The sequence below is a fragment of the Podarcis pityusensis genome (assembly GCF_964106645.2).
Source record: "Podarcis pityusensis genome assembly, chromosome: 8".
In the NCBI taxonomy this organism is placed as follows: Eukaryota; Metazoa; Chordata; class Lepidosauria; order Squamata; family Lacertidae; genus Podarcis; species Podarcis pityusensis.
Window position 1 is genome coordinate 88,276,931 of NC_138033.1, and position 27,305 is coordinate 88,304,235.

A 27,305-nucleotide genomic window follows, 5' to 3' on the forward strand; every position below is an offset into this window, starting at 1 on the left:
ACCAGAGTTCAAATCCCCATCTAGCCATTAGGGCTGTTCATAAAAAACTTTTTTTGAAAATGTCTGCGCCAAAGGTCTTATCTTACTGCAAAAGGGATTATATAGCTATATCTAAAATTTCATGCATATCAGTTACTATCTTGACCCTCCTCCACTGAATTGAAATTTCAGCCTTCATGACATAGGAAAACGGCCAAGTAAACAGCTATTTTCATCACTTTATGACCAATTCAGCTTTATTTTGCAGGAATTGCATTTTTTAAAAGAACAATAAAAGATGCAGAATACAAATTGATACAACACCAGTACTTTTTTTTATTAAAAAAACCCTTTTAATGATGATAGTATTGACGTTTAAATCCAAATGTGACTCATACGATCCTACAACATTATTATTTCTACATTTAAGCAACTGGATACGTGAATATTGAATACCAACTTTTATTATGACATAACGTAATACTAATAATGACATGTAAGGTTACTTATACATTACTTCAAGAACAAATTAAAAAATAAAGCTGTGAATGTGAAGTATTTTTGGACAAAATCCTTCGATTCCTGTTTCGGGTATTTGGCCCAATTCTCCATTGATGTCTTTATAGTTGCATCACATCACTTCATACCAACTACATTCTGGCTTGCTTTTGTCACCTCCTTGACAGCTCTCTCCACCATTTATGTGTGACACTTAAATTTAGGTCTTAATAAGTCTTAAAAAATAAGTCTGAATTATTTGCAGGACAAATATCTTCCTCTATTGTTTCAACTTTATCTTCACCACAGTCACCAGTATCAACAATATCAACATTATCAGCAGCAACAATTTGAAAGTGAGATTCTCGTTGTTGTCATTCCTGTGCAGCCCTGGTTCCCTCTGCTTTCTTACTTAACTCTTTCTGCTGTTGTTTCCTGGTAGACTTTATCCACTGTACTACTTATGGTCATCTTCCGAACGGATCGCTGATCTTTGAGAAATTCACTCTCTATCTTTGGCACATTCTCATTGTCAACAACTTCGAACAAACAGGAAATTCCTTTCAGAAACACATCTTTCTTATTTTTGAAGAAGTCTGAAAGATCATAGGGATTTGGACACTTTGGATTCTTATACCTCCTGGCAGCTGGTATTCTGATTATGCTTTGACGCTTTTCATACACTTTCAGAACACGGGCCTTAATTGTGTCTTTTCGGACTGTTGGTATGGATGCACGTTTGTAAACACTTTCAACTTTCGACACAACAATCTCTGCAATAATAGAATTGTCTGGTTCCTTTTTTGCAGAGTTTTCAATCATCCATTTTTGTTTCTCATGCAAGAAGCACCTAGCAATATCCAATTCTGTTGGAAGTACGCTCACAGGCAAATCGGCCGGCTGACCAAACGCCAGTTGATCTGTAGATATTCTTGTGGCTATTGATGGTGAAGCTGCCATTATCTAATAGTCTATTGCTCTCACTCCTTAAATGTCTTTCACTTAATACAGACTGTCCTCAGACTCTTCAATCAAAATATTAGAGTTGCACACCTGTGAACAAGACAGAATATTAATATTTTGAGATATAATAAGAGAAAAACATATATTGAAAATAGCTGGGATAAAGGAAATCATATTCAGCATCTTGTTCTTAAAAAATGCAATTCCTACAAAATAAAGCTGAATTGGTCATAAAGTGATGAAAATAGCTGTTTACTTGGCCGTTTTCCTGTGTCATGAAGGCTGAAATTTCAATTCAATGGAAGGTCAATATATTAACTGATATGAAATTTTAGATATAGCTATATAATACCTATTGTAGCAAGACCTTTGCAGCAGACATTTAAAAAAATAAAATAAAAATAATTATGAGCCACCCTACTAGCCATGAACCTCATTGTAATTGGGCCACTCGCTCTCTGCCTAACCTACCTCACAGGGTTGTTGTGGGAATAAATGGGGAGAAGCACACGTGCCGCCCTATTATTATTCCTGTAATAAACCAACCAGATACTTTTTCAGCTCACAGGATGCCCCACCAAGCATGTGTATGTATAGAAGGGCAGGATAGCTAGCAAGGATGCAATGCGTTGCGCATTTTCCTGGGAGTAAGTCTCTCTCACTTGACGCTACACCTGAGTAAAGCCGAACCGGGCTGCGCCGAGGCGCTGGGCGCAAAGAGAGCCGTTTCCTCAGCAGGACCTTGGTGGGGCTTCCTTCCACGGAAGAAGGCGCGGCAGGGGGAGCTGCTGCTGCTGCGGCTACATCTCTGCTCTGCCCTTCATCCAACCGAGGATCGCAGGGCAGCCGACAAGAGAGACCTTTGCGAGGGGCTCTGCCAGGCGCCCGCGCGGGCTCCCTCCTGCGTCAGGGGAACCTTTTCGCCTTGTTTGTGCAGTTTGGCGGGGGGGGGGGGGAGTGGAAGCGCCTCCCCCTGATGTCTTCCGTTTTCAGACGAAATGGAAGGCGCGATTGTCTTATGGCGAGACTTAATGAGGTCCGCAGGCTAGAGACCCACCGAGCGCTCGCCTCGAATATGAGGGAAAGAACCCCTCCCCCCCCCCCGCGCAGGCCGCCGCCTCCATTTTTCTCTCTCCGCGCAAACAAACAAGCAGGGGAGGGGGAGACAATATGGGCGGGAAACTCTCCTTCTTCCCGATTGGTTCAAAGTGCTGTTATTCAGTTGATACCGCCTCCTGTACGACCGCTTTTGTCGTTTACTGGTCAAAAGGGTAGTCACTCCACACTCTTCTCTCCTACGCGGAGCGACGCCTTGTCCCGCCCCCTTCGCTCTCTACGTGCCGTGTGCAAAGGAAGAGGGGGGTGGGGGGTTGATGATTGTAAAAAAAAAAAAAACAGCCGTTAAACGGACCGCGGGGCGGAGCTTACCCGAGGAAGTAAGAAGCAGTAATTGGATTGGTCAAGGCGGGAGGTTCAAACTAGCATGGCTTGCTCTGATTGGTTCGCGGTGGCCGCGGCAGGCCAGGCTCCCTCCTCGCGCTCAGGCGGGTTATTGTCTGTCGACTTTCTGAGGCGGCTCTAGCTCGGAATCGGGACCGGTCCTCACAGGGCAGCGACGGAACCATGGTGAGCGGGGAGAAAGACTAAGGACGCGGGGCAGGGGGAAGCGAACCTCGCGGAGAAATAGCTCCGGACCCGCAGGCAGGAAGACCTCGCGGGGTCCCGACTTATTTCCAGCGCCGGCGCCAAGGGAAGGGTGTCGGGGGCGGGGAAGGACCCGAGCAAGTTGCGCTCCCGGCTCCGCCTGAGGCTCCGCCAACCTCCGCGTGTCATGGGGCAGGGACGCGTGAGCTGGAACCCCCGTTGGCAAGGGCTGGTGGGGAAGCGAGGGATGACGCTGCCGCCTGCCTTCATTTTACGAGGCGCCTTGGAAGCCCCGCCTCCGTCGAGGCCTCTTCCCGCTTCGGAGTGTACCTCGTTTTCTGGGGGTGGTGTTTGTTTTTTTAAATGAAGGTGTGAACGCGCGTGATGCGAGTCTCAGGCGGATACTCTTGGTGGCGGCGGGATCCGAGAGCCGCGCGCAGCAACTTCCAGAGTCGGGGATGTGCGCGCTTGGTGGCAGCCCGGGGTCTGCCTTGTGTCACGTGTGAATCCTGGCTCTGGGAGGAATCTTGTGGAGCATGTGCCATCTTCACCAACGGGGCGGCTTCTCCCGACCCAGACGCGCCCGAGGGCCCTGGCCGGGGGTCACACTGACAGGCCGAAGGGCCTCGTCGCTTCTCCAGGCAGTTGGAGGGGATAGGGGGCAGCTGCCAAGCGGTGCCGGCAGGCCGGCTCGTCACCACCTCCTCGCCTCTCTAAGGCGCATCTGGGAAGAGATTTCCTAGCAACGTAATGCTGTATAAACGTCAGCGCTCCGGATTTATTTCCTGACGCGGGCTTCAGCTTGAGTCTGACGGGTCCCGCCAGAAGCGGCCCTCGATGTGACAGCCTGGCGCACTGGAGCCCCTGCCTGCCGCTTCGGGAAGTGGCCTTTCTGCTCCTCCCCCCTCGCCAAGTCAACGGGGTTGTAGGCGAATGACGTCTGAAGATGTGCTGCCTTCCAGTGCAGCGTGAGCCTATGCGTGTTTACTTAAAAGCAAATCCTACTGATTGCAGGGGACATAACGCCCATCTTAACCATGTTTAGGGCTGTTTAATTGGCGCTAAGTCCAGTTGGTCTCAGTGGGACTTCATTTTTATAAAGGCTGCAAATGGGCAGTTGACACTTCCCGCAGGCTAAAGATTAATTTTAAGTTTCACTGCTGATGTGGTTGCAGTGCTACTTTAAGGTTTTAGTTTTCTAAGCAGGAATTTTAAAAAGTATTTTACTTAATGGTGAGATACCTTCCAGTGAGCAGGTTAATAGGCAAGGAGTTATCACTTCTTGCTTTGGCTGCAAGTGACTTGATCTGTTCTCTTTGTATTCAAAGTTAATGTAAACTGTTAAAGGATACAATTTATATATTCTTGTAGTTGAATGCCCAGTAGAAAAACATTTTAATCACGGTTATTTGCATAATAAACCTAAGGTAGAGAATGTCCCAATAAGATGGCACTGAAGTTTGCCTGTCTGGTTTAAAAGCTATGCATGTAGAGCTTAAAAGTTTTTCTGCCAGATCTGGCAATTATTATTCATTCTGCTCAGTTCTTCTATATCAGTTGGAAATAACTTAATATATTTCAATCTTACTTTACAAGTCTGCAGTAATCAAGTTTGATATAGCATTCTAAATTCCAAAGAAATTGCTTGCAGTTTGTTAACTTACTGTCTGCATGCAGTTAGCATTGTGTCCTTAGAGGAATCTCAGGTAAGATTCTAACTGTTGACTGTTTTTGTCCCATAATATAAATATAATCTTAAGCATAGCTCATAGGGAGCATTGAACTTGGGGCAGTTTGGACTAAACAGGCTTAGTACTGACAGTCTGATCTAAGATCTTATCTTTCTACTTCATCATAAGCTTACCATAGAATACAGGGCTCATCTTTTTTGGTGCAGCTGATGTGACTGGGTAAATGGTAATTCAACTGCTGAATATAATGTGACAGGACTGATAATTGGCAAAATTACCAATTTTGGTTTTATAACCCATTGAGCCTGACTTTTATTACATAATTGGCTTTCATTTTTCTTTAAAAAGCTATAAACTAATAGTAAAGTCAGTCTTTCAGCAAGCTGTAAGATATATTTAAAACATTTTGTACTCTGCCTTTTGATTAAACATGTTTAATACAGCTTAAAAATAAATTAAACAGTTCAATACAGACACTATAAAAATAGTAAAACATTGAGAAGTGAAACCAACACCAGGATTTTAAAAACTAGCAACTTAATAAGGTTTAATCTGGTGATAATTTAGTTCCAGGTAAGCCTGTTAAGATATCCCTTAACTTACACATCCCCTAACACATAGCTTTGCTTGTACAAGATGCATTTTGACTCAACAGAAAATTCAAATTTAGTTTTGAGAAGTCTTGGGAAATATGGATATAAAATATACAGCTTATTTAAAAAATATGTATGGAGACAAGGGAGCAGCAAGACATTAACTGCAGTTAAAATGCCCAAACAGTTGGCAAGGTTCTCAATATGTGCAGGTGTTTACATGCAACACCTACCCATATCTGAGGGTTGCACACAATCATCAGGAATGAGGAGCCTGCGTCTGTCGGCTCCCATCAGTCTCAGTCAATATGACCAATGATCAGGGAGATGGGAATTGGAGTCCAACAACATCTGGAGGGCAACAAGTTCCTAATCCCCTGGTTTATGCAATATGTGAGCATCTCAGTGCTGTGTCAACAGCTTTTGAATAGCTATTTGCCTCAGGTTGTGAATATGCCCCATTGAAACAAGTGGTTGTTTTGGTGTAGGGTTGTTCGACCTGACACGGAGGTAATCTGAAATGATTATTGAATGAAATAGTCTTAAATCACATGTTCATAAGTTTCAGTAGCATTTAAGTGAACACAGTCTAGTTACGGCCATGTAGTTAAAAGGTACTGTATTTACATGAATCTAATGTGCCATCGAATCAATTTTCAAAACCTTGAAACCAGAAAAGTATTTGCTGGTGAATGTAAATGTGCCATCAAATCTTATGCATGCCCTAAATTTTGGAACTTATTTTAGTAAAAAAGTGTGCATAAATACGATAAAGTATCTCTGGTATTATCATTTGGCATCTGTACCACTTTTCCTTCAATAAAGTAGATAAAAATAATTTCCTTTGCTAAAAATGTATATGTGTGTTCAGTTAGATTATCTAGCTTGATTGGAGTCTCTTAATTGGCTTATCAGTACGTAACTTGAGTGCTAGGGTCCCAAAACCAAGTCCACATCCATCATTACTCCTGCTGTGGTACCAGCACAGATGTGCTGCCAAAGGTGGAGAAAATATATGGTTCTCATCCATTTCTTCCTTACAGAGCTTGTGATAGCCCTGTAAAGCCTGTTGGTGGTCAGTGACACCCTTCATTAGCTAATATTGGGGGGAAACCCTATTTACAGTGCAGCAGCTAAAGCATATTTGTAAGATCAGGTTGTCTGTTATACCTTGTGGTTTTGAAGTACATCACTGGCAGTGTATTTGACATAGATTCTGATTCATTGTATGTAAAGCTTCACTTGGTCCTGTCACAGCTTTTCTCCTTTGATTACTATCTGGATAAATGGGTCTGGCATGAACATTATTAAGTTAACTCTTGTGTAGGCCATATGTTCTCTTGTTGGCACTAGAGTTTTACATTATAAAATGCCCAGATTATTAACATTCCTTAAAATATAGGGTCAAAACCAAGTAGTCTAAATTACTCACTTTCCTTACCTTATTTAATTCAATGTATAAGTTGCCAAATATTTTCTAGGTGACTGAAGTTCATGAATGCAACTCTACACCCTCTTGGCACTTGTGTGGTCCTCAGAAACGTAATAAAAACCTGGATATTTTATAGTGTAATCCTATGTACAGTGGTACTTCAGGTTACAGACCCGCTAACCCAGAAATATTACCTCAGGTTAAGAACTTTGCTTCAGGATGAGAACAGAAATCGTGTGGCAGCAGCTGGCGGCCCCATTAGCTAAAGTGGTGCTTCAGGTTAAGAACAGTTTCAGGTTAAGAACGGACCTCTGGAACGAATTAAGTACTTAACCCGAGGTACCACTGTATTTTTATTCAGAAGTAAGTCTTTAAGTGTTCAGTAGACCTTTTACCTGGGCAAGTGCTTAGGAATGTAGCTATTGGTTCAGCTATTGGGAGACCGCTGCCTCAGGAGAGTGAGGAAAATTCTTAGGGATACCCTGGCCAGCACTTCTTTAATCTCCTACCTTCAGGCAGGAGATACAGAAGTATAGTCAGCCGCACCAACAGGTTAAAGAACAGTTTTTATCCGTGGGCTGTTGGGCTGCTGAATGGAAAAAAATAGTGGTGTAATTGACTTCTGACAAGCACACAGAGCGCAAACAAGATTGAGTGTATGGGGGGGGAAGGGGGCTCGTTTAATTTCAGTGCACACAGGTGGTGTAGGGACAATAAAGGTTTATTATTATTATTATTATTATTATTATTATTATTATTATAGCTTGTGAAAAGAGAGTTTCTAGCTTTCAAGATTCCCAGAAGCTCTTTGTGCAAACTTATTTTGATTTGAGTATTATAGCACACAACTAAAGTCAGCTTGTTTGTGAGCAATATTTTTAATCCTGAAAAGTGTGTATAATCTAAAACATTTAGTTTCAGGATTTGAAGCATCCTAGAAAATATGTGAAAAAATACACAAATCAGTGTAGTTTGCTTTAAAAAAATTCCGATGTCCCAAAGAGACATCTAATTGAGCATGTTTATTTCACTTGCATTTGGTGAACAAAATAAAAAACTTTGAAACTGCCAGACTTACCTAATAGAATTTGTAGTTGTCAACTACATTTTGTTACTATTCTAATGAATTTATAAAACATAACACTTTCTAGAAAATTTTCCGTCCCACACCACTGAGATGTATTAAAATGAAAAACACCATATTGGCCTGTTCACACCTGTGTTTGCAAACCACTTAACAGCTTTACATGGTCCTTCTTATGCATGAGACGATTTGAATGTGCTTCTCTGTGAACTAGGCTTCATGTAGATACAGCCAATAGCTGTCATTCTAATTACAGTAGCACTTCTGGGACTACCTTAATAATGCTGGCCACTGCAAGTTGTATCCATGCATCATCTGTTCACATGAACATGTCTTCATATGATCTTGCATGTAGAAAATAGCTGCTGGTTCATTTTTATTAATATCAGGCATGTATGACATTTTAAATTTGTAAATCACCTCTTACCATTTGGTAAAGGATGGTATAAAAATCCCCCCCCCCAAATAAATTAAATAAACTAGGATTGTAGCCCTAATTAGATTTAGTTAAAAATGTACGGTATTTAAAAGTATGCTTAGAATTGTGGCCCAATAGCTTGTATACTCTACATATTGGCATATTTAAAAGCAATTTAGAGTCTTTTGGTTCTTTTAAATTTCCTTCTTGCACTTGTTTTAACAGAGAATGACCTGAAGAACAAAATTGCATTCTAAATATTCCATCAAGACTGCATTTTTTGAATTTATAGGAGACCTATAATTACATTTTTTACCTCAACAACCATGTATTATCAACAGTGGTGATAAGATAGGATTTTAAAAGCTCTTCTCCTTTCAGCTGACATGTTCAGCAGTAGATCTAGTTCATGTTTTTATTTCTTATTTAGGCTGGAGGCAAGGCTGGCAAGGACAGTGGAAAGGCTAAGGCAAAGGCAGTGTCTCGCTCACAAAGAGCTGGACTTCAGGTAAGTTCATTTATTGTAATAACTATTGCAAATGCCCAAAGATCTACCAAAGCTAATATGAGGTTTTTCTATGGAAAAGGGGGCCAATATATTCCGGCAGCCTCCTAGGTCTTTGCTGCAAAAATATTAACACAGCTGACATATGGCTCTCAGATCTGCAGCTTCTTAAACCTTGCTCCCTTAGAATCATTCCAAACTAAGTTCTATCGCTATCCCTTCTTGTGTGTCTAACATAGCTGTCCGCCTGAAGGTCCGGCAAATCCCTGTTAGCGCTCGGATATGGATTCTGAAGATCCATTATTTGTTAAAACTTATCTTTTTCCCTGTTGGGTTGGCACCCTTAACCCTGCTGGATTTCTACCAATCCAAATGGAAAGCTACACTGCATGAAAAGCTAAGAGGCTTGGGGTTTTCCCCACAGGCCCTGATAGCTGTAGGTTATGAGAAAGCTAGAGCAATAATCTGCCAACGAATTTGGGATGTGGAACTGCAATGCCACATGAGCAAGATGAATAAACACCCAGTAATAAAAGATAATGGGAGACGATTTCCCCCAGCAAATTATTTGTCAAAATTACAAATACCTAAATACAGATGGTCATTTACCCTCACTAGATTCAACATGCTGCCATCTGCCTTATTGCAGGGCAGATTCAAGGGTAAACCATATGCTGGACGAGTCTGCCCCTGCGGCTTGATGGAGGTAGAAACTGTCTCTCATGCCTTGTTACACTGCCATTTTTATGGGGATATACGCTCAGTATTTATTACCCCTGCTATGCAAAAATCTCCAAATGAATCTGAACTTCAGTGTCTAAAATCCCTGGTAGAGGACAAGGATCCTGAGATCATGTTAAAGGTAGCCAAATTCTGTGTGATTGCCATAAAACTTAGGGAACAAGCTATGCTATCATAATGATTAAGGCCTTAAATTATAATTTTAGGTTATATGTTAGTGACTAAGTTTTAATTTGTATATATTTTTAACTGTATTGTCCCTGTTATACCTAATTGCAAATTCAAATGTATCCCTATCATGTTTTATGACTTCCTTGATATTGTATGTGGGCTGGAACTGGTCTGTGACCGAAATAATAAATTTGTCATTCGAAATAACTATGATTTATACTGCGCTAGCAATCTTCAACTAGTCCAGACCCAAGACCCACCTTAGACTCCCAACCAGGAACATGGGACCCACTTTCACAATTTTGTGTTTTAATATTATAAACTGCCTTGTGATCCTTGGATGAAAGGCAGTATTATTATTATTATTGTTGTTATTATTATTATTTGTTTCATTCTCGATACTTAATAGTGCTAGCGTCTCACCACATACCATGCACCAATCTGCTTCATTTCTCTTTCTGCTTATGCCTTCTTCCACATTTTCTTCTCAGAATTTTTTATACTTTCCTTTTCTCACCTTCTGTATCATTTCACCTCCTATTTCTTCCCCCTCCATCTCATCTCACTTTACCTTGCTTTCTTCCACCTTGTATCATCTTTAATTCAATTCTGCATGATTCTTGCTCCCTCCTAATATCAACTTGCCTGAAATAAAAATGGATAGGATTTCTGGGAAAGCTTTACCATACTTAGAACATAATATAGGTGGCAGCTGTTATCTGTTGCCCCTTGGTTGTATGATAAAGTTTGAGGAACCTCCCTAGATTCTCCCACACTGAAGAAACATACAGTTTTAGTTGTAAAGGAAAACAAAAAGGGTTCCTGAGAGTTAGCAAAAGTTTTGTCATTTTATAAGTCTTTTAAAAATTCAATTAAATAAAACTAATTTTCATTCCAAATCAACCCTGAAATATTAAAGTTGTAGTCCTGTGCATGCTATTTGAGGGTAAGTTCCTTTAAATTAAGTGGGCTTTACTTCTCAGTAGACATGCATATGATTTGTACATTACTTTAATTAAAATTAACTTAGCTCCCCAGGGAAGGAGGAACCGAGTCTCCCCTCCCGTTACTGCATTTTTTTCTGTCACCTTCCACGATTGCCTTTCTTTCCCTCTCTCACAACCACCTGTCTCTCTGCTCTCTCCTTGTGCACATTTCCCTGAAATCAGAAATCAGGGTCGTAAGGCAGTTCCATCTCTTATAAGAGGAGGAAACACAAATCAGACCATCTGCACATTAAGCATTTTCTAGCAGGAGTTACATGATGCCCCCTTACAGTCCATTGACTTTCAGCCTGGAACTTGACACTAGTTCTCTAGTTTCTGACCTATTCAGATTGTTAGGGGCATGCTGTCTAAGCTTTAGCCTAAAAGACTGTTTCTGGTATTTTTAACACCAGGTAGATGTGTTGTAGAATTGAACATGCTTTGAGTAGCTAAAGAGATACTGTGTTTTCCCCTAATCCTTACTGCAAAGTGCTCTGACTACAACCTTTAGCTATATTCAGTGTAAACTATCTTTCCTAAGTCAAATGAGCTCTTTACTTCCCCTTTGCCGAGATCCAAAAACTGATAAGGATAGGTCTGGTACATCTTGGATATCTAGAGCATCCTGAAGTTTTGTATTGACCACACCTGGGTTTTGGTATGGTGTTTTGCAAGACTGTATTATTCAGAGAGAAATCTTTTGACAAGCTCAGTTTTGGCAAATGGTTCATTGAATGCATTTAAGTATAAGAGTAACAGATACAAGATAATTATCTTAGTAGCCTTCCAGGTAATATTCCTGCCATGGACATCTGTAGAGTAGAAACCATTAGACACTGGAGTTTTGGCAGACACAGCCTTTAATAATAGCTAGTGATACTGCCATCCATGAGAATCTCTCATCAGAGCTGCTATTTCAGTTCAAAATGTCTTATTGCTCCTGACTAATATGTGGAAATCTTGTTCACTTACCTATAAATATTGTTAGGAGCAAGACCTAACCCACCAATATCTCATTTGGAGGCCATGGGAACCAATTGAGTCTAGCTTTGTAAAATGCTAAGTGAGCTCTTGGGGGCTGTCATCTTTTTGGTCATGTTTTGCCTGTTTGTTTAAATCATGTTTTCCCTTCTCCAGCTTGTTTGCCATTTTGACTCTTTTTTGACTTGTTTGAGGTTTTCCATGTGCTTCCTCTGGCTTTGGCAAATAAGCACCCTTCCCTGTGAGGAAGTTACCATTTTTTCCTGCCTCTTCGACCAGAAGAGGCAACTCTTCTGTCTTGTCTCTTTCTTCTGCCCCCAACTTCCCACTCCTGGCAAAAATCTGTTTTTTTGTTGAGTCATGTGTTTATTTAAGGAGAAGTTAAGCTTCTTGTATTAAGGAAAATAATAGTGTGTCTGATTGGTCAGCTGCAGGGACTTCGTTGTCCTTAGCCTTTGCCAGTTATTTGAATGCTTGCCCAATGAACATTTTTAGAATTTTATTACATTAAGAATATAATACCATATACACTGTGGAAGCTGTTACACTGCCTTAAGAATAAGACACACAGCATACTTTCTAGTGCTGAAAATTTGTTTTTACATTTATGAATGACCTCATGGAGCTCATTACTGGTTTGCAAGCATTCTCAAGAAGCCTGGTGCCAGGCAGTTTGGCCTGTGAAACCTAGCTTGAACTGCAACGCAGACCACATCACTCCCTCCCATTTCCAGTTTAAGATAATGCAGTGCAAGAACTGTGTGTGACTTGGCATTTGATGACCAGTCTGTTAAAAAACAAAACTGCAACTCAAATCCTGACTCTAGTTCGATTAGATGAGGTGCCTGTATTAAATGCACCCTCTCTCTCTCTCTCTGGAAATAGTTCACTGAACCAGATGTCAGAATTAATTACCTTTGGAAGAGCAGTGTTGGCTTTGACCATGTATGCTGAACAGGTCCTTCTGCTTTCAGTTCCCAGTGGGTCGTATCCATAGACACTTGAAGACTCGCACCACAAGCCATGGACGAGTTGGTGCTACTGCTGCTGTGTACAGTGCTGCAATTCTCGAATACCTCACTGCTGAGGTAGGTTCTGAAAATTGATCTTGTTAGACTACATGATCTGAATGTAATCAAAGACCCAGATAATAGATTGGTCTGTGGAGCCTGGCAGGAACCTCCAGAGTAGCATAACCTAGCTGCTCCTGCTCTCTTTAAAAACCTGTGTTTTAGCTGCCCAGATCAAATAATTCTGCAAGAACTTTAATGGCTAACATACTCTATTGATTATGTTTTCTCTCTGGCTTAGTTTTTTGCGTGGTTGAGTTTGGGGTGAGTATGTGTTTCTGCTAAATCCAGAAAAAAAGAATTGCTTTCTTGCCCTACACTTTTAATTTAGTTGTTTACTTTCCATCTAATATATTCCTGAGATGGGGTGGGGGGTGGGGAATATGACACACATTAGAACACTGTGAGGAATAGGTGTGTGTGTGAGAGAGAGTGAGAGTGATAATAAAATGAACTTGTGTGTTTTAGGTAAAGGCAGAATCTGACCCAGAGGTTATTTGCAGTTCTGAACACTTGATACATTTGTATCCTGAATATGAAAGCAAAACATTTTATGGGAAAAGCTCACTACCTATGGGGGAAAACATGCAGCAAGGGGTAGGGAACCCTTTTCAGCTCAAGAGCAACCTTCTGTGCCAGTGGTGGGTGGGGGCCAGACAAAAGTGTGCTGTGCAAATAATGTAAATTTTACATGCTGAGACACCCTTCTTCATTTAGACAAAAAAGAAGCATTATCAGAATTCAAGGACATATTCCAGTCAGGCAAAAGCACTTGAGGTATGACACCAGGCCTATGAGGGGTGTGGCCCAGGAAGAATTGCAAGGGCCAGATCTCTATCTGGAACTGATGTCCCCCACCCCAACTTAAACTGACTTATTTGTTTAGAATACTGGTCCTACTTTATAGCCCCCAAAGGCTCTTGAAGCGGGTACTGAATTATGTGGAGTCATAAGCATAGAATTGTAGGGTTGGAAGGGACCATGAGGGTCATCTAGTCCAACCCCTTGCAGTGAAGGAATCTTTTGCCCAATGTGGCTCAAGATTATTCAGGCAGCACTGCTGCCCTCATCCTGGACCTTCCCTGATCAAGAAGAGAAATAGTTCCCACCAAACTCATATGAGGCAAGGGAGTAGGGCTGAGCCTGCTGCATCATCTTCAAGGAATAGTAGTAGATGGTCATTTTTTAAAAAGAAAAAGAAAAGTTAGTTTTAGGTACCTGGGCTTTTGCCTTGAATCTACTAAATGTATGAAAAAAAGTAGTCTGTTGCAGTTTGTAACTTAGTTTTGAGTATTTTCAGTATTTCACTGTTCAGTATTTTCCTAGGAGGCTGGCATACAAAGCTCTGTTTCTTCCAACAGGTTTTGGAATTGGCAGGTAATGCCTCCAAGGATCTCAAGGTAAAACGTATCACTCCTCGTCATTTGCAGCTTGCTATTCGTGGTGATGAGGAATTGGATTCCCTTATTAAAGCTACCATTGCTGGTGGAGGTATGTAGTATTAGAGCTTCTGGAAAGCTTGGATATGAAAAGTATATTTGGAGACAGGGTGGCTGAACTTAGAATCATAGAATCATAGAGTTGGAAGAGACCACAAGGGCCATCGAGTCCAACCCCCTGCCAAGCAGGAAACACCATCAGAGCACTCCTGACATATGGTTGTCAAGCCTCTGCTTAAAGACCTCCAAAGAAGGAGACTCCACCACACTCCTTGGCAGCAAATTCCACTGTCGAACAGCTCTTACTGTCAGGAAGTTCTTCCTAATGTTTAGGTGAAATCTTCTTTCTTGTAGTTTGGATCCATTGCTCCGTGTCCGCTTCTCTGGAGCAGCAGAAAACAACCTTTCTCCCTCCTCTATGTGACATCCTTTTATATATTTGAACATGGCTATCATATCACCCCTTAACCTCCTCTTCTCCAGGCTAAACATGCCCAGCTCCCTTAGCCGTATCCCTTTAAGTACTCTGTATCTTAATGTATCCCTTTAAGTACTCTGCAGGATATTATAGATAAGCAGTTTGCCAAGTGATAAGTAGAATTCGTGATCTGCTTCTTACCTGGATTTCTGATTATGCCAGGGTGTTTGGAAAACTGCTTATTTTGCTTGGCAGAATGTTACACAGTTGATTTACGTTGTAGTTGCATGTACTGCCATGGCAAGTTCTTACCACTGTATGAACCAAATGGGTACTTATCAGTATAGTTTTTAGTTCACTCACTTAGTAGTAGCTTTGATAGTGATGGGTTCTTGTATTTCATCCTGTACTACTGTACTAGGTGAATCTGGTATAGAGTAGGTCTCCTGTAAACTGTGTTTTGCAGCACCTTTTTTTTTTTTTTTTTTTTTTTTTTTTTTTTTTTTTGGGTGAGCATTCTAAGTACTCCTCCCCAATCATTTATAACTCTTTAATTGAGGCTCCAAACCAGGCCAGGGAATACGGTTCTGCTTCTCAGTATGTCCCAGTAAATCTTCACATCCATCTTGGTAACATGAGGGAACCTAACCTGAAGAACACAATCCAGATTATTCCCTCCTTCTCCCCACCCCAGAGTATAGTAACTCTGTATGGCACCATTTAGTTGTTTTTGTAACAAGAAAATTAGGCCTTGAGTCAACATTTGATCTAATACAGCTACATAGCTGCATCCCAGTTCTCCTCTTAGTGTGTTCAAGTGGATTTTTATTGAAGGGTTTGGTAAGCATAGTTCTAACAGAGTTAGCAAAATATGTTATTTGAGAATGTATTGATATGAGTGCTGAACTATTGTGTATTCTTCAGTTCTAATCCATTATTCTCTTTACAGGTGTAATTCCTCACATCCACAAGTCTCTGATTGGAAAGAAGGGGCAGCAGAAAACTGCATAGAGAGGAGTTTTAAACAGCCCTCTTCCTCCCTGTCATTGTACTGTAACTGGGACAGAAGAAATATGGGGATATGTGGAATTTTTTTAAAAAAATAGTTAAATGGAAGAGCATAGACAATTGACTGTAGACTTAAAACATTTGTATGTTCTTTAGATTCAAAGTTTGACACAAAAGTACCTTGTTACGTGGCAGCAATTTGTGTGTTGATTGGCTAGGTTTCTCCCATGTGTTTTATACAAAAATGGAACTGATAAAACCATTTTTTACAAAACTTGTTCTTGTGTATCATTCTGGGGTAAAAGGGTCATTGCAGCAAAAAGATCAGTGCCCTAATATCCTATTAGAGATTTTAAAATAAAATCTTTCCAAATTATAGACTTTAATGGTGGCCGTGTTCATAGTTAACTTCTGTGTTCTCTAGCTGATTGATTGTTGTTGATCTAATACAGCTACCACAATTATCTAAGTCCAGCATTTAATTTAAACTTAGTAGAATATACAGAGTTTAATGCAACTGAGGCTGCTCAAGCTCTCCCCCCGGCCCCAGGATAGAAGTACTGTCTGAACATGTGAACGGTGTGATAATGGGAAAGGTGTGGTGATGTGTATAGTAGGAAGAAGCCAAAATGCATCTTTTCTGCCCTCAGCTGGTGAACTGCCCATGGGTTAGTTGCCTTGCGCTGAATTATGCTGTGTCCTTGAGCTAGCACAATCACTTGCTTCAGTGTCAATGCCTTGTTGTGCTATAATGTACAAAATCTTCTGTAACACGGTGCTAAACCAGCAGCGCTGCCATGCTTTTATTAGCAACCTTGTCAGTGTGTGATTTGAGCCCTTTGTGTAGTAGTTCTTGGGCTGGCTGTGCATAAGAGTAAGGTTGGAGAACTAATAAACTACTGTAATGTTTTTAGCTCTTGTTAGGACTGCTTCATACAGTGCAATTTCAGGCAATATGGTGACAAATAATAATAACTGGAAGGTCTTCAATCCTATTCTCGTGTATTTGCTTGAGTGCCTTCCAGGTTCTTGGCAGTTCTCAATCTGTATCCTGGGATTATTGTTTCAGATTGGGACAAACATTCACACTCACTCTGACATATATATATGTTGTAACCTTTAAGCTAGGGCATTGTAGGAAATGAATGAGGCTCAATTATTCTCAGTTATATAGGACTCTGATTGTTTATCTATTCCTGTTAGTGATGTGCATGGCTTTCATGAATTTCTGTCTATTGTATCCTGTTCTTTTTTTAAACAATTGTCAAATTGCTGGATAAGGCAAATAATGGTTTAGGTGGGTGATACATAAGACAAGGCTATCAATGGTTACTAGGCACCATGGCTGTGTTCTGTCTCCATAGCCAGAGATAGTAAAGCTTCTAAATCCCGGTTGCTGGAAACTACAGGAGGCGGGGAGTGTTCTTGTGCTTGTGTCCTGCTTGAAGATACCCTACAGACGCCTGGTTGGCCACTTAGAACAGGATGCTGGACTAGAGGGGCTATTGGCCTGATGCAGCAGGTTCTTACATTCTTCTGCAGTTGTTCATATGAATATTAGATTGGGAGTTTTGGTCATTAGTAATATGGATGGATGTTGGACAAACAAAGCCTAGTTTCTTTTAGCATGCATGTGCCAACAAAAGAAGCCAGTGAATTGGACCTGGTTTTATTTCAGTTGCCCCTTTGCTAGAAGCTGTGCCATAATAGAGTAAGCACAATGGTAGAGGAAAGAAAATAAAGTGGTGCAGCACACTTGGTACTGAAGGCTGTAACTGAGCCAGTTAGTTACATGCAAGTGACATCCTTGGTATTCTTGGCCTGCCCTAATCATCACTGTATATTTGACACTTCTCTATATTCCCTCATTGAGCATGTTCATTCTCTCTTGACAGATTATATCTTGTCAGTGAATGCATTTCTATTAGAAAGGACTTTTTCTAAGCAGATAGAGGAGGAAGGAAGACTTATGTATGTGAATCAATGAGAGGAGAGTGGATTGAAATGAAAATTGCCCTTTATTCTAGTTGATGGGCTGACTATAAGGACTTGATATATTTATAATAGATTCAAGATATCCAAATGGGTATATCAGACTTATCTGTCCTGTATTCAGTTACACAAGTCAGATCTTACGGAGTACAGTACTGTACTTCAGGAACTCTTGTCTTTGGAAGTGCTGCCCTATGTTGAACAGAAAAGGAATTACTTGGCTTTCAGGTGTTGGGCATTAAGTGGATGGAACAAAAGTTCCTGCAGCTGGTTGTGTTGTGTGGGCATATTGGAGAGGCAGTAAACGCTGAGAACAGATGGCTTTTCACCCTTTTTTCACACAATTGCTGGGAATAGATGCCAAACAAGATGTGGATTATATTTTGGACTGCAATTCCCACTAGCCTCAGCCAGCAGGGCTAGCAGTGAGGGATAATAGGAGTTGTAGTTCAAAGCATCTGGAGGGCACCAGCTTGGGGAAGGCTGGCCTAGAATATAGCATTTCCTGGGCACACAGCTGCAGAGGATATAGCTCCACTTGCTGTGAATTTTTTTTGTCAAAGCTCTCTTTCCAGTCTCCAGTGTGAAAGCTACTTCTGTTGTGCTGTTTTCCTCTAAACATGTGTACCACTGAGCAAAGCCCATATTGATAGAGCTCTTTTCCCAGCCCAGTCAAAAGAAGAGAGTACAGACCTCTACCACAAAAAACTTTTTCTAAACATCTGGAGGCCATTCTCTGATTTTTCTCTGTCCCAACAGAGCACCCCTGTAAGCCCCAAAGCAGAACTTAGCACCAGTTGAACGTTCGACCCACCATGGCAAAGAAGTTCTCGTTGTGCTCACTGAAGTAGGTGCAGAGTTGCTCAAGCAGTACTTCATCAACAGTGGGATGAGGTCGTCCTTTGGATTGGTCTAGGCAGTGCTGATACCCCTTTGCTTGTAGGCAGTAGAAGCCCTTGGTCTGGTTGAAGTAAAAGTTGTCTGGGCCAAGGTAAGGCTCCAGTCCCAAGAAGTGCTCTACGTGGCGCATCTCTGAGAGAGGCTCCCGGATCAGGGTGCCTCCATCCACCACGTGAATCTGTGACCGGGGAAAGAACTCCAGCCACCGAGCCAGGTGTAAGGCATATAGGCTGCGCTGCATGGCTTTGTACCGGGTGTTAAGTTCCTGGCCCTGCCTCAAGAGAATCTGCTCTAGAGCTTGGTAGGGCTTGTGCCGTGCCTTGCGGTTGTGAAGGATTTGTGTGTAATCAGACACCAACCTTTCCACAGGGTCCCGTACAATCAGCAGGAGCTTCATTGAGTTGTCCATAGCATGGATCCTTTCCGGGGCTTTGAGAGACGAAAAATAGCCTGGTGTCTTTTCCACGGTGATTTGAGTGGGGTGTGAAATAGGCATCTGCTGACTGTACCAACCAAGTCCTTTGCGGTAATTCTCCTCCACATTGAAGAAATGCACCTCGGAATGGGCAGCTGCCACCTGGGGATGCAGACTCAGCATCTCCAGCAGGGCCCGCGTGCCTCCTTTCCGCACTCCAATAATTATGCTTTGGGGCAGTCGTTGCTTCCAATCTTCACTTGAGATCTGAGTGTTGTTTCTTTTCCATGGGGCTTTCCAACCCCAGGGGATCTTTGTTTCCTCCTCCGTGTTGATTCCACACATCTTCAGAAGCAGGAGCAGTAAGCAGGCTCTAGCCATCTCTAAGTCAGCTGAGTGAACGTGTGCTGAGGAAAATTGTGTGTTGTTTTTCCTATCTGAGCTATTCCATCTCCAGGCTTATTAACTGGGATTTCACTGCATGCAGGCAGTTGTGCTCTTACCTAGGCATCTTCTGTCTTCACAATGGCCTCTGCCTTTGTTCTAGTTCTGGATTCCGCTGCCAGGAGCTTCCTGCAATGTGGATCTCCAAAATCACTTCAACAAAAGGTGATTTTCTTACGAACAGCCTAGCTCAGGGAAGTTGCTGCCACCTGAGAAAATGAGAATATCATTGTGGGTGGCTCAAAAGGTGCTGAGCAAAGCAAAACATAACAGGCCTTGTTTGGAAACTTTCATAATTTAAGCGCACACACACACACACACACACACACACACACGTGAATGAATAAAATCCAGGTACCCTTTAGCCACTTCTTCCTAAAATGGGTTTGTATCTAGTCCCTGGTAGGTACCATCTTTTTCTAATGGAAGAGGAGGGACACAGTTTGGCAGGTGGGACACAATATGGAAGGTTACAAATGTTAGTAAGGAGGGAGTAGCCAGCTGTGGTTTATTTAAATGCATTTAACCTACAAATAAGCCTGCTCCACCAGATTAAGGTTCCAGTGTTGCTTCCAGTGCCCCTCTACTGGGGCTTGAAGGCAACACGGTCTTCTTCTGTTTCTATCCAGCATTCAGGGTTTGGCTGCCTCTGAAGATGGGAGTCCTAATTAGCAGTTGTGGCTCATAGCTGTTGATAGTGGCTTCTCGGTTAGGAATTTGCCTAATCCCCTAAAAGTCATCTAAGCTAGTGGCCATTCTACATCTTATGTCTACAAATTATGTGTTCAGTAAAATAAAATGCCATGCTGGTAGCAAGCATGAACTACCAGAAAGTTGGGGAGAATATCCTGTGCCCAGGTTTTTATTTATTTATTCTTCCATTGAGATAGAGCCCAGATTTTGAGATTTACAGCTGGCCCCCCAAAATCATTGGCACACTGCAGCTGTCAGATATGCACAAAAGTCACAATCCAGAGAATCATGCACGTGAAAATTGGCACCGTGTGCAGAATTTGGCACACATTTCTTAGCATAATGGAGGGCGTTGCAAAACCAATGCATGCATCTACTGGGACAGCTGTATTTGCATGCTTATTTGTATCTTTATACAACCAGTACAGTAAGTCACACCAAATCACCCAAGTCTTGCACTTTTCATACCCTGTCATATGTTTGAATTGCAGCTGTGGTGCATTTATGGCACAGACTTGTTATGCTGGAGTTGCCCACAGTTTTCTCTGTCTTTGGCACCCCGCAGTCAGATGAGTATACGGAGCACAGAAATGTGCCCTTTTTGGGGTCTGGATGCAGAACACACACAGCAGTGCTGGCTAACTGGAGGAGAGTAAACTGCTGCTATGGCACACGTAATTAAGTATATACCAGAGAGCGGGATGCCTGAGAATTTCAATATTATTTTGAATGAAAAGAAAAGCAGGTCTTGTTTGTGTTTATCCATGAGAAGAAAAAGCAGATCTGAGTGTGCAGGCTCTGTGAAAGGCTGTGTTTCTCTTGGGGTGGAGTGTCTCTTTTCTGCACAGGCACTTGTCCCTTATCACAGCCCTGGGTTTCTATGCCCAAAGCCCCATATCATGGTTAGATGACCTGCACCTCAGTGCTAAAATTCTGCAGTCTACAAATCAAACTATTTTGCACAATTTCTCTTATTTTGCATGTGCTGCATAGTAATGTAAAACAGCTTGAACATGTTTATTTCTGATATGTTGTGAGGAAGGGAGGCAGCCTAAACCCTTGGAAATCTCGCAAGGGGCCTTTCTAGCTCCTGAACTTGGACTAGGCATTGTGCACGTTTCTCCCAGATCTTTGCTATGGCCGGGCCTAGAAACTAGAGTCACCATCCAAGCCAAAGTTTTAGCACCATTCAGGGTCATGCTGCTTGGAAGTCTGAGCTAAAAAACTTCAAGTCAGAAGTGAGACATGGTTTGGGGTGGGGGGTTCCCCTGGTGGGTTTTCTGCTTAAAATCTCCCCTGCCCTGCAAAAAAAAAAAAAAAAATTCACCCTAGAATGAGGAAGTCTATAGGTGCCTATGACTTTTCCTTAAGCAGCTGGGGTGGGAGGGTGTGTGTGCTCATTACCACATGAACTTTCCACCTTTTAGACAATCGCGCTCTGGTTTCATTTTTTAAAATAAATTTTAAATTCTGTCTTTGTGAAGGATGGCAGAATATGTAGTTAGTTAGTTGGCTGGGGAAACCCACCCAGATGGGTGGTGTATAAATATTATTATTAGTTAGTTTAGTTAGACAATTACTGCATGCATACATGCCTGCTTCATATGACCATGGTTAATCTTTGACCATCCTCTTGATTTATATAGAGGAGTCATGCCTATAACTCAAAAGGTACTTACGGTATCTTGAGTTGGTTTAAATGCAAACAGATTTTCAGGATGCTGAATTCTGGGAGAGGGAGCTGCTGTTGCATGGAATTGTAGCTCTCAGGCACCTCTTGCTGGTTTCTAGGCAAAGGGGAATCTCTGCTGATCTCCACCAATCCTATTTATCTCCCTAGTTTTGAACCTTTGCTCGGTCTGAAGCTCTTTGGGTGACTGTCAGTCATATTCAGCCTTGTCTACCTCACAAGAGTGCTGGGAACATGGAGGAAGGGAAGGTCTTCTATTACACCATGACTACAAACACACACACATCCTAGGCTGGCATGTACTGAGCTGATCGTGGAGATAATGGACCTGCCTTCTCCCCACCTCATAAGAATGTTTCAGCTCTCCTTCCTCCTAAATGAGACTCAGGAGGCTGGAGCTCAGGATTCTTGGTGTGTGCATCTGTCTAAATTCCTCTCCAGGGCCTGACGTGGCGTCACTTGGTGCCATCCTGCTGCTCTAAACAGTTTGATGAACTCTCCTGGAAGACTCCAGGGGCAACTCCAGTTCCCTGCACACGTTTAACTGAGCTCTGGCAAATTTCGCACTGCGGCTGCCAAGTGGCTGCTTCCTGGGGCTCTTGCAAGTGAAGGCAAGATTACTGCCTGCTGCTAATCAACGGGTGCAAATGGCTGTGCTCATACACTGTGCTCATACAGTTCAATGCATGTCAACAGGTCTTTTGCAGGAGGCCAGATCTGAGTCCTACTCTGCTGCACTCAGCCCACACCCCAGCTTTCCTGCCTGACATGGTTGCCTCACCTTGCTTAAAAGGAGGACTGTGGGTTTCTGCAATTTCCCTGCGACAGGGCTTGGCCAGAAGAGCCTCTCCACGTGTCATCCCCACAAAGGCAATCTCTCAGTCTCTCGCTCTGCCATCCCCTAAAAGAATCAAGCAGCCTGAGGTGGCTGTCTTGCCTTTGCTTCATAAGCAGGGCTGCAGCTCAGTGGTAGACCATACACTTGGCATGCAAAATGCCCCAGATTCGACCCTGTCTTCAGATCACAGGATCTCCAAGAGCAGCATAGAGGGAGGAGGTCTTTGAGGTCTGCCACCAGTCAGGCAATTTTACTGTGTTGGAGAGACCAACAGGTCAACTTGCTGGAAACCTGCAGCAGGCAGGAGGAACCTTTGGCCCTCCAATGTGTTGTGGAACTCCAGTTCCCATCATCCCGGGCTGTTGGCCACACTTGGTGGGGCTGTTGGGAGTCGAAGTTCCTCAACATTTGGAGGGCGACAGGTTCCCCACACCCATTCTACAGTGTTACTTGCGTTGACTGGAAGAAGTTGCCAGGTTGTCAAGATGAGGCTGGCAATGAGCTTGGGACATTCTGCATGTGACAATGTGCTCAGCCATTGAGAGATGGCTTTCTCCACGCAGCAGGGATAGAGAAAATGTGGCTCTCTAATATTGTTGGTCTACAACTCCCCCATCTTCCCTAACCATTGGCCATGACTGACAGCAGCTGGAATCCAGCCCCACCTGGAGGGCAGCAGTTTCCTACTCTCTGCCCTATAGGAACATATGAAGTTGCCTTATGCTGTTAGACCATTGACACAGCTAGCTCAGTGCTGTCTTCGCTACACCAGCTGGAAGTGGCTCCCTTGGGCTTCAGACATGGAGTCTTTCCAAGCCCTCCCTGGAGATGCTGAGGACCTAAAGCACATGCTCTACCACCAAGCTACAGCTTTTGCCTGTATATTCATGTGGGTCCTTGTGGCTGCCAACTATGCACTCTCACTACAGGGGCACACAAGCCAGTCCTGTTGGATGTCATGACCTGTTGCTGCTACTGCTACCTGCCCCTGCAGGTGGGCAGTAAGGTGGAGTGACTGATGGCAATGGACACTGTTTGGAAGTTGTTTTCCTGGCACCTTGCTTTTCTGTAATGAGAAAGATCCCTCCAGTGGGGAATGATTTCCACTTCCTAAGACTTGCTAATGATAGAGTATGACATGTTTGGGGTCCCTGGGGCAGGCAGCTGGCGTACCAGGGGTTGCCAGGGCAACCAGAGCTGCAAAAAGGTGTAAGGGGACACCGAGAGGAAGGCAGGCGAGAAAAGGAGGGGAGTGTTTCTGAGGGAGATCTTTGCAGAAGAAGGAAGAAGGATTTGAAGGATGGCTGATGGACAGGGAGGGCAGCGCTTCCTAAACACCAGAAGGCCGGTGTGACATAACAGGCCACCAGGAAGAGGCAAGCCAGGTGTAAAGGAGGACAGGTGAGCATGCAGTATTTCTGCAGGCCTCAGCTCAGTGGCAGAGCATCTGCTCTGCACGCTGAGATCCCAGGTTCAATCCCCAGCATCTCAGGTAGGGCGGGAAAGACCCTTGCCTGAAACCCTGGAGAGTCCCTCCCAGTCAGTGTAGACAATACTGAGCCACATGGCCTGGCTTGCACATAAGGCAGATTCCCATGTTCCAGCTGTTTCCCCCCCTTGAACCTGCCAACATCTCTGGACTCATCTCCCAGTTTGATGGGATCCTGGGCAAAGGAGCTTCGGATCCCATCCCCCAACTCTGTCTGTAAGACATCTTTGGGCATATCTGGCAGCAGTGCTCTGAGCAAGAGGAGAGGCAGGCTGAATTTTAATTTCCCACCATACAATGTCAGACCACGGCAGGACATTGCTCCAATGGCAGGCTGTTCTTTCCCCCCATAACGGGTCTCAGGAGCCCTGCTGGGCCCTGAGAGTTGCCCAACGATGCCTGGCCCTGAGGACTCCCTGGAAGCTAACTCTTCTCAGCAAACTTTAATGGTTTTGCACCTGGACACCCTAGAGTAAGAAACCTGCAATGTTGCTCCACATGTGGCTGGACCTCAACATCCGTCATGCTGGCTGGGACTCGGAACGAGTAGCCAACTTTGGCAGGCTCGCCTATGAGCAGCACAAAGGATATAGAGGATGGTTCTTTGCTGTGAAAGCAAGAGATCCCAATGCACCCAGAGAGAGCAGCAGCTCTTGCCTAGACCCCTGACCAACACAAAAAGCAGCTCCACTTGCAAGGACCAGCGTTCCTCTGTGCCCTTCAGCCCACTTCTGGTGATATATAAGCTCCAGGACATCAGAAAAACTGAAGAGGAAGGAGCAAGCGGAATTTGCAGTGTTTGAGGGGGAAGTGGGATAGCTCTGTCAGTGGATCATGAGACTCTTAATCTCAGGGCCATGGGTTCAAGCCCCACATTGGGCAAAAAGATTCTTGCATTGTAGGGGGTTGGACTGGATGACCCTCGTGGTCCCATCCAACTCCACAATTCTGTGATTCAATGGGGAAGATACGGTGTTAAATGTTTATACCGACTGTACCTCTGCTTGGGTGAGCCCAAGGTTGCTGATTCTATGTGCAGCATCAGAATACAGCAGAGGCATCAGTTCCTAAAAATTGAGACAGGAGGAAAAGGTTAAAACAAAAAGGTTCAGTCAAGCCATGCAATTCTGCAATTCAGATTTTTTAAGAAATGCACTTTTTGAGAATCTAATTAGCATGTGGATTTGTTATTAGGAGTTGGCTAATTTGGCTGCCAGTCCATTCCCAAATGAGCTCTTGCTACAGCTTTATCATAATTTATTCTATGATTCTATGATCAGTACCTGATAGATGGCTTTCATTTCGTTTCCAGAATGCATATAAGCATGAGCAACCAGGGAGGGGAATTGTATTACAATTATTTTTTGTTTTTGTAGTAAGGGTGGGGAGTGCTGCTTAATGTTTTTCTATATTATCTCTTACAAAAATTCAGTAAAGTTTAAGTTACAGAAACACAGACATAATGCTGGGCAAATATTCAAAGCACTGCCAAAATACTAACTGTGCCAGAAAGGAGGCATTAGTTTTAGATGTTGTCAAAAAGAGAACTTGAAAGTTAAATTAAAGCTTCCTGTGATTGTGGCGCATGTCAGGCAGCACCAGTCATTTAGGGGTTGCCATTCCCCCCCCCCCCTTCTCTTTGCTCCATTGCCTTTAACAGCAGCTTTATCTGTACAAGTTTGCAGGTGATGATATTTATCCCCATGGTGATAAAAGCATTACCAGCTTATTACAGCAGATCAAGCTGCTGGTGACAGATAGGTTCAGCTAAATCGACAAAGGGTCTTGGGGCACTTTACCGACGACAGTCCAATTTCTGCCTTGGGCCGGCCCTGAAACCTTGACCTGAAGATCCCAAGTGAGTTGTGGACTGCAAGTTCAGCCCGAGGTTCCTTCCTCAGGCAAAACAGCATTTTGTCTGAGGCACTGAAGCAGCAACAGCTCAGTGTTTTCCCTGCTTAAAAGGGAAAATTGGAGAAGAGCCTTTGATACCACAATTTCCCTGCATTTATTATAGGGTGGAGCAGTAGGTCATTGTGTCCGGCTGTTAAACAAAAGGTTGGTGGTTCGAGCCCACCCAGGAATGGCTGTGGGCAGGATTAGTACCCTAGGATGCAGCTCACCAGGCCCTGGAGATTTGAGTTTTTAAATGAATTCAATCCTGGCATGAGTTGATGGCAGTTGTAGTCCAAAACATCTGGAGAGGACCAGGTTGGTGAAGGCTGTCATTATCATAACCACTACCATTGCTATCAAGCAAGCTAGTACATCAGGTGGAATATGAGCCAGAAGCCCTGTTGGAAGGTTTGTGACCCAAGTAACTAGGCACACAGGAGAAGACCCAATGTGGTGTAGTGGTTAGGCTAGGACCTGGGAAACCCTGGTTCAAATCCCCACTCAACCATGACGTTCACTGGGTGACCTTGGGCCAATCGCTGTCTCTTACCCTAGCCTACACCACAGGGATGTTTTGATTAAAAGAGTGGAGGAAGAACCATATACTGCCCATGCCCCTATGAGCTCCTTGGACAAAAGATAGGATATCAATGCAGGAATAAATAAATAAGGGGGCAGAGGTCTGAGGTCTGTTGCGAAGGGGCAAGGTGTGTGTACATTTTGTAAATAAGGGAAAACATCAGTGCAAAGTGGGGGGGGGGGGATGACAATAAGCCAAGAGACCAGGAGGAGCAAGGGAATGGAGGATGCAATTTCACATTTGTGGAGGCGAAATAGAGGAACACAAGAAGTTGCCTTATGCTGAGTTAGACCCTTGGTTCATCCCGCTGAGCGCTGGCTGCTGTGGCTGGCCTTGGCTCACCAGGATTTCAGGCAGAAGTCTCCCCCAGCCCCACCTGAAGGGCATTGGGCATTGAACCTGAGGCCATGCAAGAGAAGGAAGATGTTTGGAAGTGAAAAGAAGTTGGCATAGATTATGAGAAGTGCTAGGCTGCATTTCTGCAGGAGTATCACGCCCTCTGCAATGCCAAACACAGAGGAACACAGAAGACAACAAGTGTTTCTCTCCCAGGTGTTGTTTTGCCCTCAGAAGTATAATAATTGGATTTCCGTCCAAGAGACCAAGCAGGTGCTCTGAGACCACTGTGCTAAGAACCCCAAGTCTACACCCCAAAATGCTATGGCCCACATCAGCATCTAAGACTTGTTTAGGAGAGGGGACAGAGCATAGGCAGCAGTGCCAGATAATTACAAAATAAATCAACTC

The 27,305-nt window shown here is 43.3% G+C and overlaps 2 protein-coding genes and 2 long non-coding RNA genes across 6 annotated transcripts; 2 read left to right on the forward strand and 2 right to left on the reverse strand.

Annotated features, from left to right (window-relative positions):
• Nucleotides 1-425: 425 nt before the first annotated feature.
• LOC308483890 lies at nucleotides 426-2,815 on the reverse strand. Of its 2 annotated transcripts, none has more exons than XR_013989826.1 (2): nucleotides 2,498-2,815; nucleotides 426-1,530 (listed from the first exon to the last, which is right to left on the reverse strand). It is a non-coding gene; the product is annotated as an uncharacterized lncRNA (long non-coding RNA). The 2 variants fall into 2 exon arrangements; XR_013989827.1 differs by having other exon boundaries at nucleotides 2,115-2,815.
• A 94-nt stretch (nucleotides 2,816-2,909) lies between these two features.
• Nucleotides 2,910-15,895, forward strand: H2AZ2 (H2A.Z variant histone 2). Its single transcript, XM_081018196.1, has 5 exons — nucleotides 2,910-3,066; nucleotides 8,733-8,810; nucleotides 12,661-12,774; nucleotides 14,118-14,247; nucleotides 15,563-15,895. The coding sequence occupies exons 1-5, from the start codon at nucleotides 3,064-3,066 to the stop codon at nucleotides 15,622-15,624; spliced, it is 387 nt and encodes a 128-aa protein (XP_080874322.1). The 5' UTR covers nucleotides 2,910-3,063; the 3' UTR covers nucleotides 15,625-15,895.
• LOC308483894 lies at nucleotides 3,416-8,354 on the forward strand. Its single transcript, XR_013989831.1, has 2 exons — nucleotides 3,416-7,373; nucleotides 7,500-8,354. It is a non-coding gene; the product is annotated as an uncharacterized lncRNA (long non-coding RNA).
• LOC308483884 (heparan sulfate glucosamine 3-O-sulfotransferase 1-like) lies at nucleotides 8,829-19,978 on the reverse strand. Of its 2 annotated transcripts, XM_081018186.1 has the most exons (2): nucleotides 18,428-19,978; nucleotides 8,829-10,364 (listed from the first exon to the last, which is right to left on the reverse strand). In XM_081018186.1, the coding sequence occupies exons 1-2, from the start codon at nucleotides 19,307-19,309 to the stop codon at nucleotides 10,356-10,358; spliced, it is 891 nt and encodes a 296-aa protein (XP_080874312.1). In that variant the 5' UTR covers nucleotides 19,310-19,978; the 3' UTR covers nucleotides 8,829-10,355. The 2 variants fall into 2 exon arrangements, with proteins under 2 accessions (XP_080874312.1, XP_080874311.1); XM_081018185.1 differs by lacking the exon at nucleotides 8,829-10,364 and having other exon boundaries at nucleotides 16,829-19,608.
• Between the last annotated feature and the right edge of the window lie 7,327 nt (nucleotides 19,979-27,305).